Raw genomic sequence first — 13,715 nt, forward strand, 5'->3', positions numbered from 1 at the left:
CCAATGACCCTACCAAATACACAGAGAATGTAGAGGGTCCACTAAGCAATTCTGACCACAAAATAGTGCCTCATCTCCTCCCCCATACAACACATACACAGCCACTCCCAAACAAGAGTAGTTTGGCATTATAACAGTGCCAAGTGGGACAGCCTCTGCAACTTCTATGCCTCATTCACATGGTTGGACTATTGCTACCGATCTTCCGACCCAAACACATGCACCGAACTTATAACCAAAGTAATCCTCACTGGCATGGAAACATACATTCCCCACAGTACTCTGACCTGCCATTCCCTAACTAAACCCTAGTTTTCCAAAAGATGTACCAAGGCTGTACAAATAAAACCAAACATACCATTACTGGCTCAAATCAAGAACCCCATCCTCCTTAAGAGCTTATACCCATTACTTGTATTGGTGATTTTTTTCCCATTACTTGTAAAGTAATGGGAAAAATCATCAATTCCCGCTCCTACACTACCTTGAAGCTATCCGTCTAATAAATGACCACCAGTATGGATTCCCTGCTGCCAATAAACAGGAGATCTGCTCACATATGTCATCCATCTCTGGACGAATGGCATGGAGAAGTTTGGCGAATCTCAAGTGGTTTCACTTGATATCTCAAAAGGCGTTTGACCGGTCTGGCACAAGGGCTTACTAAGCAAGCTGCCATCGTTTGGTCTATCTCAAGACCTTTGTAGTTGGATTGTCGGCTTTCTGTCTGGATGCGCACCATGTGTGGTGGTAGATGGTTCCTTATCCTCTCACCATTCAACTAATGCCAGGGTTCCACAAGGTTCAATCCTCTCACCAACGCTCTTCCTGCTATACATCAATGACCTACTTCAGCTAACCTCCAGCCCAATACACAATTTTGCAGACAGCGCACTGCACACCTCCCTTTCTTTTGATAAACCTTACTCCACATAACTCACCTCAACCTACAGAATATCAACCACCACTGCCCTCAATTCTGATCTCCAAGCCATCCTTCAATGGGGTTCAGATAACCTAGTCAATTTCAATGCTAATAAAACCAAGTATTGCCTTATATCTCATAAAAAAGAATAATTTTCTCCCAGTATTATTTTTGACAACACCCAAATTTCCAGACAATTTGAAATTTCTCTTCTTGGAATTACCCTGACATGACATCAAACCTCTCCTGGCATAAACACATAACATCCATTGCATCCTCAAGTTCTAAAAAACTAGGATTTCTCTTTCGTTCAAGACGTTACTTCACCCCTGAACAGCGGTTAACCTTATACAAATCACAAATCCGCCTAACCATTAAATACTGTTGTCACATATGGGGTAGGACCCCCAAAAGCTCCTTCAAAATGCTTGACTCAATACAGAGGAGAGCAATCAGACCTATTAATGACCCATCTCTTACCAACTCACTCCCCTCACTTCACACAGACGATCGGTCTCCACATTCTGTGTATTCTACAAATATTTCCATGAAAAATGTTCATCTGAAATAGCACCAATAATTCCTCCACTTAGTGCTAAGCTCGTTGGAACACGTGTAGCTGTTGCTCAACATCCCTTCACAGTGCACCTTGAAACCCACAGAACAAGTTTCTTCTCCTCCTCCTTCATCCCTGCAACTGCTGTACTATGGAACAGTCTTCCCCTTGCTGTGTCCCCCAAGGAGTACAATATGTCATTCAAATCAAATGTGACAAGTACCTTCTTTCCCAACCCATCACCCATATATGGTACTAATGTACTATAGGTTGACCAACCAACCTCCCGTGTAGGTTCAACATTAAAAAAAAAAAAAAATTTCTCTTGCATAGGTGAGAGTCAAGAATTAATGCTGCCAGTAATATTTTTTATTATTTTTCAGTTTATAGCTAACATATCAGCTAATACTTTCTATTCCTTTATAGGGAGTAGGCAAGGCTGTTTTAGCTCAATCTAGCTATTGGAGACAGTTCAATCTAAACCAGCAGCCAATCAGAGATAGCTGGCCAAGATTATCACTAATTATAAGCAGTATCCAATTAAGAGATGACTGACACGTGCTGCCATCTTGTGGTCCATAACCCTAACACAACATGTTATTGTCTGAAATAGCGTGGGTACCATGGTCAATTTCCTTGATTTTAAATTACAAAGGGCGTTTAATTCAGAAATTGGAATACTGAGCTTAGAAATTTTTCTGTATGATAGCTAATCATGGACTTTCAAAGTGTAATTTAATTTTACTCATCACTGGAAAGATGTGAAATGTTACAATTGATATTGTTTACAAAATCTAGCTACCAAGGAAGACACATGTTATTAGTTTTGATACCAACTTGCTCGCTCATCATGAATGTCACTTGAATTACAATCTTGAATACAGAAATACCTTGATTATCGCGGTTATTGTTGCCGCGAAAAATACCGCAATAATCGAATCCACGATAATTGAGATAAATAATGCGTGTGAAATGGGTGATCACTGCAAAGGATTTTTCAAATCTATTAATTAAATTTTATATATGAAGTAAAAAAGAAACGTGTTAAACGTGTTAAGTAAAAAATGAAGGTTCATTTAGAAAAACAAGATTATTCTTTAATCTTTATTTATATATGAGGAGTACATACAGTACATACAATTATTCTTTCTTGGATAAAAATTGATGTAGAGTCATTTGGTGGAATTTTTTCTTTCTTTTTTCTTCATATAAAACTTGGTAGCAACGAATGGAATTTTCAATTTCCTGACGAACTTTCATTGATCGCTCGAGATTAGGATCGCCGTTCAAGATTTTTTCCTTTAAAATTTTCTAAACATTTCATCCATTTCTTTGAGGGTAGATTCCTTCGGTGCCAAATCAATTTGTTCATCATTATCATCGATTTGAGCATCGTAAGCACGTTCTCTCTCGAGGTTAATCAGGTCTTCATCATCCAGCTTCTTATCATGTGACTGAAGCAGGTCCTGAACATCACCTTTTTCAATTTCTTTTGGTCCTAGATCAAAGCCAAGTATAGTTATGTCATTGATAACACGGGCTACTTCATTTTCAAATCCTTTAAAATCATTTGTACAATGAGGAATAATCTTTTGCCATGCCGCTGTCAGGTTGCTAGACGTTACTTCACTAAATGCTTCCTTGACATTCTCAATGCAATTTTTGATATTGAATGCCTTCCAGAATTCTGTCAAAGTCATAGTTTCATCTCCTGTAGTCTTTTCTATTGCTTGTGAAAAAGTTCTTCGTAGATAATATGCCTTTAAAGGATGTGATTACACCTTGATCCATTGGCTGGATGATGGAAGTGGTATTGGGTGGTAAATAAATAACTTTGACATTTTAGCACAAATCAATCAGTGCTGTTGGATGACTAGGTGCATTATCTAATATCAACAAGATTTTAAAATCAAGATTTAATGACTTGCAGTACCTTTCAGCTTCAAGACAAAAACAGTTTTTAAACTAATTCTCAAAAACAGTTTTTGTCATCCAAGCCTTGCTATTGAATCTCCCATGAATAGGGAGAAAATTTTTATCTAAACCTTCTAAGCAGGTGAGGATTTTGTGAACGATAAATAAAGAGAGGCTTCATCGTGTAATCTCCAGAAGCATTGCCATATAGTAAAAGTGTTACACGCTCCTTCAAAACCATTGTAGCCAGGCTGTGATTTTTCATTTTTTGCTAAAAATGTTTTAGTGGCATTTTTTTTTTCATAATAAGCCTGTTTCATCAGCATTAAATATCTGATCATCGGTATAATTTCCTTCTTCAATGATCTGTTGCAATTCACCAAGAAAACTAGCTGCTGCTTTTTCATCGGCACTCGCAATTTCACCTTGTACACGAACACTATGAATGCTCAATCACTTTTTGAACCGATCAAACCACGATGAACTTGAAGAGAAAGTTTCTTCCACTACTGATGCCAAATCATTTTCGCTTTCTAATTGTTTTCTTTTTAAAGATTAAAACAAATTCAATGCTTTTGTTTTTATAGTCATTTGACTAAGAGGAATTCTCTTTTGGTAACAATCTTCTATCCACACTGACAATAGCGTTCCCATTTCAATCATAAGATGGATTCTGTCTCTCGTAGTTTGGGACCCAGACGAGGTCAATGCACTTTGTCCTAGTTGCTTACAGTTTGCAGCATGGTCTAAAATATGGCGAACAGCTGATTCATTTAGACCGTACTCTCTTGCAATTTTGGCTTTGGTTATGCCTGCTTCATACTTATTTATCATATGCAACTTATCTTATAAGCTGAGCACTCTACGTTTCTTCTTGATAGCTGTAGACTCGATATCATCCTTGTTTCTTTTAGCATTCATTGTAGGGGTAAATAAGAAGAGAAATAAATATCCACATTTACTTCAGGCAAAGGCGGATCGTTATTGGGGAGCAGGCGGCGTCGGATAAAAACGAACCGCTACAAGAAAGTGATACCTGGAGAGTCGTGACTCGAACTGGTTGCATATGTAGCGGGCTACATCTCACAGCCGCGATAATTCGAATTTGGAGCGCAATAATTGGAATTTTGGTATCAAATTATAAACTGCGATAAATCGAGAATCGCAATAATCGAGGTATTCCTGTATTTATTTCCAGAATTTCCAGCTAATATTGTTCACCATTTGAAATTTATTTATTCACTTGTAATGGCAAATTACAAAAACAAATAGAGGGAACTACAGCCATGAGTTCATTGTTGCCCCCAAAATTCTCTCTGCAATCTCTCCAAGACCATCTACATGGTGGGGATATGTGGATGATATATTCATCATATGGCAAGACAGCTTAGACAACCTAAAATCGTTTGTGGATAAAATCAACTCAATACATAGCAAGATAAAATTCACTCTGGAAGTAGAAAACAACAACCAACTGCATTTTTTAGATATCTTGATAAAAATACAACCTAACAGTGTCAAATTATCCATTTACAGAAAGCCCACAGATACTGGAAGATATTTTCATTATACTTCAAACCATCACAAGACACACAAACTGAGTATTATCCACATGTTGAAACATAGAGCCAAAAAGTTTATATCAGAAGAGGAGGATACACAGAATGAACTCTCACTAATAGCCAACACATTATCACAAAATGGATATCTTCAAAACATCATCAAAAAATATCTGTACAATGACAACCCCAGACAAGAAGAATCCCACCGTCAGCACATTTCTACTGTAGTGATACCTTTCATCAAGTCAATTTCTTATCAAATAGCAAGAATACTAAGAGCCCACAACATCAGAGTGGTCTTCAAACCAACATCAGACAAGTTTTAGGATCTCCAAAAAATAAAGTTCCATTCTACAAATATCCAGGAGTATATTACATTCCCTGCTCCTGTGGTCTTGCCTACATCAGACAAACTTCACGAAGTTTAGAAATTAGACAAAAAGAACATGTTGGTGATGTAAACCACAACAGAAGCATCTCTTCCGGCTTAGCACATCATTTCTGCACGTCTAACCACACGATAGATTGGCAAAACAGCTCCATGCCATATCTCGATGACGACTACAGGCATCGTGTATTTAAGGAAGCCACAACAGTACTAATAACCGGCAGAAACCAAAATCAGGGTGTAATTCTAAACAGTTCGTGGAAAAACTTGATCCTCTCTCTCAATCAATCTGAACTACAGCTAGCCAGTAATCACATTACACGTCTACAACAAACACGCATGCGTGATAATGAATAAGAACAATACGTCATCTCTGTCACGCGAAACGTGTAACCATAGCTACTAGTTGGTTTACAACGTTTTTTATGTTCCTTTTAATTTGCATGTACTAGCTTTCATATCTCTGTAATGCCTTGAAAAAGCCAGACAGTTTGCTGGCGAAATGGTAGGTTTTTAATAAATGTTTTATTGTAAACTGGTCTGTATTAATAAAATTGTATTTCTATTATAAAACGACCAAATATGTATAGTTTAAATAATTATCAAAGCTTCCTACAAAAATTATTAACTTACATTTCAGAATATAAAATTTAGTCTAAAAAAGAATCACATGGAATGTCAACCTTCTTTTAGACATTCTAATATCAAGTGAGAAACTACTTTTTTTAGGACATTGCATACCAACATCTATCCATAATCTTTGCCAAAAATACAGAATAATCAAATTAAGAGCAAACATCTGTTCATCACAAATATCTCTTCAGCAAGAAATATCAACTACAGTGCAAACTTCCACTCTCACCACTACAGCCAAGCATCACAAATCACTAACAATCTCTGCAAATTCTATAAGAATAGATGATTTCCACCAAATTCCAATCCCATATATTAAGAAAATTTTCATTACACCCTTAATGGAGTCAGCAGATTCATCATGCAAGGTTCATTCAATTGACAGCATTTTCAACAAATGACAACATATTGACATCACACTAAATCTTAAAATTCTTAACACTCCCTGCATGAGTAGCGTAATTCCAGTAATGCATTCCATTCATCCACAATTCTCCATGTAAAAAATCTACTACTCGCACTCCTCTTCACCACACTCTTACATACTTCAAGGGATGGCCTCTGGTTCTTCCCTTCTTGACCTTCTACTCTTTTTATAATCTCCTCTGGATTAATCTAATAAAAATCTCTTTACTAACTTAAATGTCTCTATCATATCATCTTTCCTCCTGTCAACAAAACTCTGCAATCCACATTCCTTTAACTTCTCTCCATAGCCAACATTTCAGAATCTTGATATTAGTTGCTTGTCTCTGGGCCCTCTCCAATATCCACATCACAACCAGGTGACCAAATCTGAGCACAGTAGTCCAATGTGGTCTGACCAGTGCTTTATAGAGTGGCACAACTACCTCATTATCCCTAATGATAATGAACGTCTTATCATTGCACCATTAAAATGTGCAGCCTTTGCAACACTTTCAATATACCATCTAAACATCCGTCTACTGTCAACCATCTCTTACAAATCTTGACTCTTGTCCACTTCCTGCAGTGCAGCATGATTGATACAGTACACAGCCTTATATTTATGCAGTCCAAAATGCACTTATTAATATTAAAACTACAAACCCACTCCTTTGTCCAAGTCAAAAATCTATTCAAATCTGTCTGAAGAGAATTAACATTAGAAGTCTTACTTATAATTCTTCCCAACTTTGCATTATCAGTAAACATAAAGATAACCAGTCAAGTAAACATGATATATCATTTACAAACAAGTTAAACAGAAGGGGGCCCAAGAACAGAACCCTAGAGCAGACACTGCTCCATCATACACCACTTGCTGGTATCGTCCAGAAAAGGGATTCTCAACCTGTGGTACGCATACCACTGGTGGTACTTGAATTAAATATAGTGGTATGCCACTGGAATAGGTTGAGAACCCTGCTCCAGAGAACTAATCACCAAGCCATCCAACTGATATATACTATTTATTCACAATCTGAACATGTACTATCAGCTTCCACACTGTGGACACAACTCCTCTGCAATCATTAACAGCACTTTCCCCCTTCCATTTTCACCTTCCTATCCTTCCAGAAAATTGTATATCCTTCCATTTCTACTCCTGACAGCATCATCATCCTCATACAACCAAGTTTCACTTATCCTCTTTTCACCTTCCTATCCTTCCAGAAAATTGTATATCCTTCCATTTCTAATCCTGACAGCACATCATCCTCATACAACCAAGTTTCACTTATATCAATTATCTTTAGGAAAACTGACTCAATCAATGCAACAAACTCAGGACTCTTATTTTGAATACCCTCTTACATTTGTAGACAAACACAATAATTCTCATGGCTTTGAGGCCATTCTACCAACATCTCTACTCTAGCTGCTATACCATACCTCTCTCTTTGGTCTGACCACTCTCATTTCCCTGGTCCTGACTGATTGCCATTCATACCTTTCTCACCCTCATCTTTATACATTCTGTCACCTTGCCCTGCTGCAATCACACCTTCAACCTCATACAACCCATTTGGCTGTGCTATCCTGCTTCACAATTATCCTTTGATCATTAGTTAAATTCTTGATTCTGTGATTTCTTAGCAAGCAATAGCCTTTCTAAATGCCCAATGCCTTACCCATTCAAATGCAATCCATCAATTTTTAAACCATTCCAACTTCCGTTCAAATTCACTCCACAGATTTACAAACTGAACTCAAAAATATATTTCATCCAATTCAGCCTACTCTAGTTATCTTCTAAAGACAAATATTTCCACCATTGCTACCTGGTATCTATCATATGTCATGCACCTACAACTTATCCTTTTTTGAGCAAATGGATCAATCAGTTGAAAAATGTATCTCAGAATACTAATCATATATTCAATTGATTAGTCTATTAAATTTAAAAATATTCAATTAAATGTCAAAGTCAGGCCTAGGAGAACATGGAATTAGCAACGCTAACCTTGGGATACTTTGGAATGATGAAAACTTACTACACAAAAGAGTATAAATTCAAATATCTCTCTTTAAAAAGAGTTCTGCGGTTCTTCTACATCACCTAAACTTAAATCTCAAATCCTAAACTCCAACCGAAATCTCAAAAATCTGAGAAACTGTTATTAGTAAATGAATGTTAATTATTTTATTTATTTTTTTAAAGATCCAATTAGTGTAATAGTTTACAACCTGGTTCACTCTTATGACTGCACGATGTAATAACCATTGTTTATATCACATAATTTCAAATGTGTTTTATTTGAATTTTTCACTGCATTCTACACTGAAATGGTTTCTAATACACAAACAAAAATTGATTTTATTAATATTAAATTGGTTTGATTTTATTAATATTAAAATATCTTTACTGTGGTTACATGTGTCTTCCTTTTTACATCGATTTTCCACAGGAGTTCCTCCACTAAAAAATACGCATTCACTAGTAATCGTTTTCATAGTGCAACTCATTGACATTAATGCAATTTAATGATTTCAAAATGAACAGATTACCAGAAATTTAAAATTAAATAAAATGAAAATTATATATATATAAACGTTAGATCTAGCGACCTCTTACCGAAGTTGTTAACTTGGGTGAGAGGTCATTTTTGATATTAATATTAAGTTGTATTAACAAACTTACAGTTTTTTTCATGGAATTCCCAAAAGAGCTTGAACAAGTGGATGAAAACTTGAAATCCAAGGGTCTATAAATAAAACAGAATAGTTTCATATAATGACAAAAACAATACATGCTTATAAAATACAGTTAACTGTCACTATGGCGAGAAGGTTCTTGTAGATAGGCTTATACGTGGGTAACACATGACTATTAAATTATTTAAAGAATTTACAACATATACTGGAATATTAAGGCAGACGGTTCACTACAATAATTTCTTTTAATGATAGAAATGGTATTATTACCTTTCATTAGTGTATTATACTGGGTAAGTCTGCTATATGAGAACTGACTGTAGTGAATTCACATAATTAATAAATGATATCTCCATGAAGAAATATTCAAATAAAGTATTTTTCAGTATTTTATTATTATTATCAACACCCGACTTCCATGGAGTCAGAGACTCATCGTGGGAGGTACTCACTATTGCATACAATGCTCATCCAACCTCGTCTTAAACTGATTCAATGTGTCCACATCCACAACACACTGAGGCAATGCATTCCACTCACCAACCACCCTCCATGCAAAGACCCTGCTTCTCACTCCTTTACTCACACCCTCCTTATACAGTTTCCAGCAATGGCCTCTTGTTCTACTTCCCTCTCCAATTCTATGAAAAATACCTACCTGATAACAACTCCCTGATCAGTTTATGTCTCAATCATATCCCCCCCTTCCTCCTATTCACAAGGCTCTGCAACTTACATTCCCTCAATCTTTCCTTGTACTCGACATTCCAAAGACCACTGACTACGTTTGTGAATCTTCTTTGTACCCTTTCCAACATATCCTCGTCACCATGAAAACCTGGTGACCAAATCTGTGCACAATAATCCATATGAGGCCTGATCAAGGCCTTATACAATGGAATCATAACCTCTCTATTTCTGCATGTCAGGGTTCTCCGCATCATTGCCATTATTCGATGTGATGTCTTCACAACTTGTGTAATGTGGCCCCTGAATTTCAGTTCCTTGTCAACCATCAACACCTAGATCTCTCATCTCCTCTACTTCTGTTAAAGTTTCCCCACCAAGTGTATACTTGGTATCCCATTGTTGCTAACCAAATCTCAAAACCTTACACTTGGCAACATTGAACTGACAGTTCCACTTACCTGCCCATTCATGCAATCTATTCAAGTCCTCTTGTATGGCATTAACATCAGCCTGACTGTGCATTACTCTCCCCAGTTTTGCATCATCTGCAAACAGCTGGATATCACTAGTTAAATCCAATCCAATATCATTAACATACAAATTAAACAACAATGGCCCCAAAACTAACCATTGTGGGGTCAGTTTTGGGGCCATTGTGACCTTTCTCTTTTGAGATATAAGACACTTCTGGCTGAAAGTCATTTAAAAAATTATAAAAATTTACTTTGTCACAAATAACAAACTGCTTTGCTTTCATTCTGAGATAATAAAAAAAAAAAACTATGAAGGCTACTAGATGTGAGTAATGGCTTTAAAAAAATAACAAAATAAAAATGGAATTTGCCAAAAGTGGGCACTTACTGACAATGGCAGAGTTAATACCAGAAATCGCTATTTGAAATGAGGCTTCAAGGTATCATAGAAACTGGTGGTTAAGAGGCTTCTCCTTTAATTATTTAAGGATCAATGAGAGACTGGATAGCATTTTAATGTTAAAGATTTGTAACTATTATTATAATTATTTCGGGCAAACTCCAAGGAGTCCACAGACTCATCGAGGGAGACCCTAACATCATGTCAAGAACAACTATTCGACATTCACACAGTATCTATCATACCTCGCCTTGAACTCATTCATGGTCATAGTACCCACAACAGACTCTGCCAGCTTATTCCACTCATTTACCACTCTCCAAGTAAAAAACCTAGCTCTAACACCCCTGCTAACCATATTCTTGCCCAGCTTCCATGTATGGCTCCTAGTTCTCCCACCACCAGTCCTATTCTTAAAAATATCTTCTGGATTAATTTATAGAAACCCTTCAGTAATTTGAATGTCTCAATCATATCACCCCTTTTCCGCCTATCGACCAATTTTTGCAACCCACAAATCTTCAACCTGTTTTCATAAGGTTCATTCCACAGACCTGCTATCATCTTGGTCACTCGTCTCTGTATCCTCTCCACCTCCTCCCCATCAAGAAGAAACCCTGGCGCCCATATCTGGGCACAGTAGTCTAGATGGGGTCTTATCAAGGCTCGATATAGAGGAACAATAACTTGTTTGTCTCTGCTTGTTAAAGTATTTTTCAGCAACCAAGTGATTTGATGACCTGATTAAGCCACTTTTGCAATGTGCCCCCTAAACTTCAACTCCCTATCTACCAACACTCCCAAATTATTATGAACTGGATGGATATAGGCTAATTTCCAAGCTGCAAGATAGATACCAGTGGAACATGAAGGGAAGTATTCTAGCATTGACAGTACTCAATGCTGGAGTACAAACCTTCCGAAAAATTAATAAATGTCCTAAGGACTAGGAGTCCTTTTTTTTTTTTTTTTTTGGTATCAAAATGGAGAAGATTATTCTGAATCCCTTTCTGGTTAAAAAACAAAGGGGCACTGAGGGGAACAAAGGGGGTACCAATTCAAGTGAAGCATTGGAAGTGAGCAACGATGTGCAGGGTACAAGTGATAACAAGAAAAGAGTGGGAAACGAGAAGAATAACCAGATGGTAATGAAAAAGATAGCATACTTATATGAAGTCCTTCACAGAACAAATTGTGAGATAGAATGGTTGGAGAAATGCCTCGTGAATAGCATGGTAGAGAAGTGAAAGAAGGGAGAATGCAAGGGGAGAGAAAATAGAATATGGTGGAGCAAAACATGGAGATTTTGTATGGAAATTCCATGATAGTGCTTAAGGAGACTGACAACATTGTGTTTCCCTGGAGCCAAAATTAAGAGGTGTTAGCAATGTAAGGATGGAGAAAGGAAAAGGTACTAATGATCTGGCAGGTGACAAGTGTGAGAAGATATTAAATAGTACCTTGTAAAATCAAACAAGAGCGAAGAAGTGAAGATTATGAGTCTACTGCTACGGAGTGATTGAGATGAACTCAAAAACAGAGTTATGATTGCAAAAGAGTCGGTGCACAGGTTCTGCAGGAGGAATGGTGTAGGGTTTATGGATTTGTGGAGCGAGTTTGAATGAAGGACTTATATAATGAGGATAGTTTCTATTTGAATGGATTCAGAGTAAGGTATCTTGAGGAAGTATTGTTCAGTGATAGCCTGGAAGTGCAGAGTCAGGTTGGTTGGTTTATAGATTATTTGGCACAAAATCTACAAAGGTCATACTGTGCCATACTAAAGGTTACAACATTAGCATTTACAGAAAATTTTAAACAATATGTCTGTACAAGAATCTAGTTTCACACAGCAGCATCTATAGATAAACAGAACTGCTGCAGAGGGCACAGCAACACACAAGGTCAGAGGTTATTACAGTAGTGCAAAAATAGTTAACAATATAAGTTAATACACAAAATACGAAACACTAAGCCAAGGAATGCAGAATCTACATATATATAAAATTATAACAGATGCTTTTATAGCAGTACAAAAATATGCAAAAACGGATTATTATATAACATACATGGATGAAAATTAAATTTAGCAATGTAGTATAAACTGAATTTAGCAATACACATATACAGAATTACAAGAAGGTACACAAATAGACAAGGTGTCCAACAGCACTACATGATTATTCGAAAAATAAAGCAGTAAATAAGACGCATACACAAAATTTATGTTAAGCAATGCGGTATCTACATATAAACAAAATTACTGCAGAGGTTTCAACAGTACAGGTTAACATATGTATATACAAAACAAGTCAAGGAAAGCGGTATCTACATATAGTAAGATTATAACAAACATTATACTAATACTTAAAGAGTCAGAAAGGAATTATTATACAGCATATATGCATAAAATTTAAGTTTAGCATTATGGTATTTACATATTAAAAAATTACAGCAGGGTGATACAAATATACAAGATCAAGGCCTACGGTAATACATGATTGGTCAGATTTAACCTAATGAATAATATGTGTGTATAAAAGTTAAGTTAAGCAGAACAGTATTTACATATAAACAAATTTATAGTCAAATGTGTTTGAACAAATTAATTCTTTCTAAAAAATTAAAAACATCATGCAATTTGCCTGAGTCTGCTATCATTTCCCTGAGTACATATGGCTTAGTTAGATAGGTGAAAATTTCATTCCTCACTCGTGTAAATTTTTGACAATCTACCAGAATATGATGAATAGTGAGCTATGTTGCATTTTTTACATATGGGAGGATTATCAGCTCTCAGTAAATGAGAATGTGTATGGTGACTGTGACCTATGCGGAGCCTAGCAAGAACAACCTCCTTCCTTCTCTTTGTACGTTGACTAGAATGCCAGCGTTTAATTTCAGGTTTAATGTAATATAGTTTGTTTGTTAATGCTTCTTGCCATGCTGACTCCCACTGAGCAATTAGCTTTGATCTTATTAGCTGTCTGTAGTCTGAATATGGAACAGTCAAACAGTATGTCGAGAAGGTATGAGCTGATTTAGCAGCTGCAT

The 13,715-nt window shown here is 36.4% G+C and overlaps 1 protein-coding gene across 2 annotated transcripts in view; it reads right to left on the minus strand.

Annotated features, from left to right (window-relative positions):
- Positions 1-13,715, minus strand: part of LOC150106226 (gamma-tubulin complex component 6-like) — a 909,633-nt gene that overhangs the window by 629,983 nt on the left and 265,935 nt on the right. For both annotated transcript variants that reach the window (XM_090392253.1, XM_090392252.1), the window contains one exon: positions 9,085-9,148. In XM_090392253.1, coding sequence (XP_090248379.1) covers positions 9,085-9,148 — 64 coding nt within the window. The remainder of the gene's footprint in view (positions 1-9,084; positions 9,149-13,715) is intronic.

This window comes from Typopeltis vanoorti, chromosome 5 (genome assembly GCF_054136105.1).
Source record: "Typopeltis vanoorti isolate ZY-2024b chromosome 5, IOZ_Tvanoo_1.0, whole genome shotgun sequence".
NCBI lineage: Eukaryota > Metazoa > Arthropoda > Arachnida > Uropygi > Thelyphonidae > Typopeltis > Typopeltis vanoorti.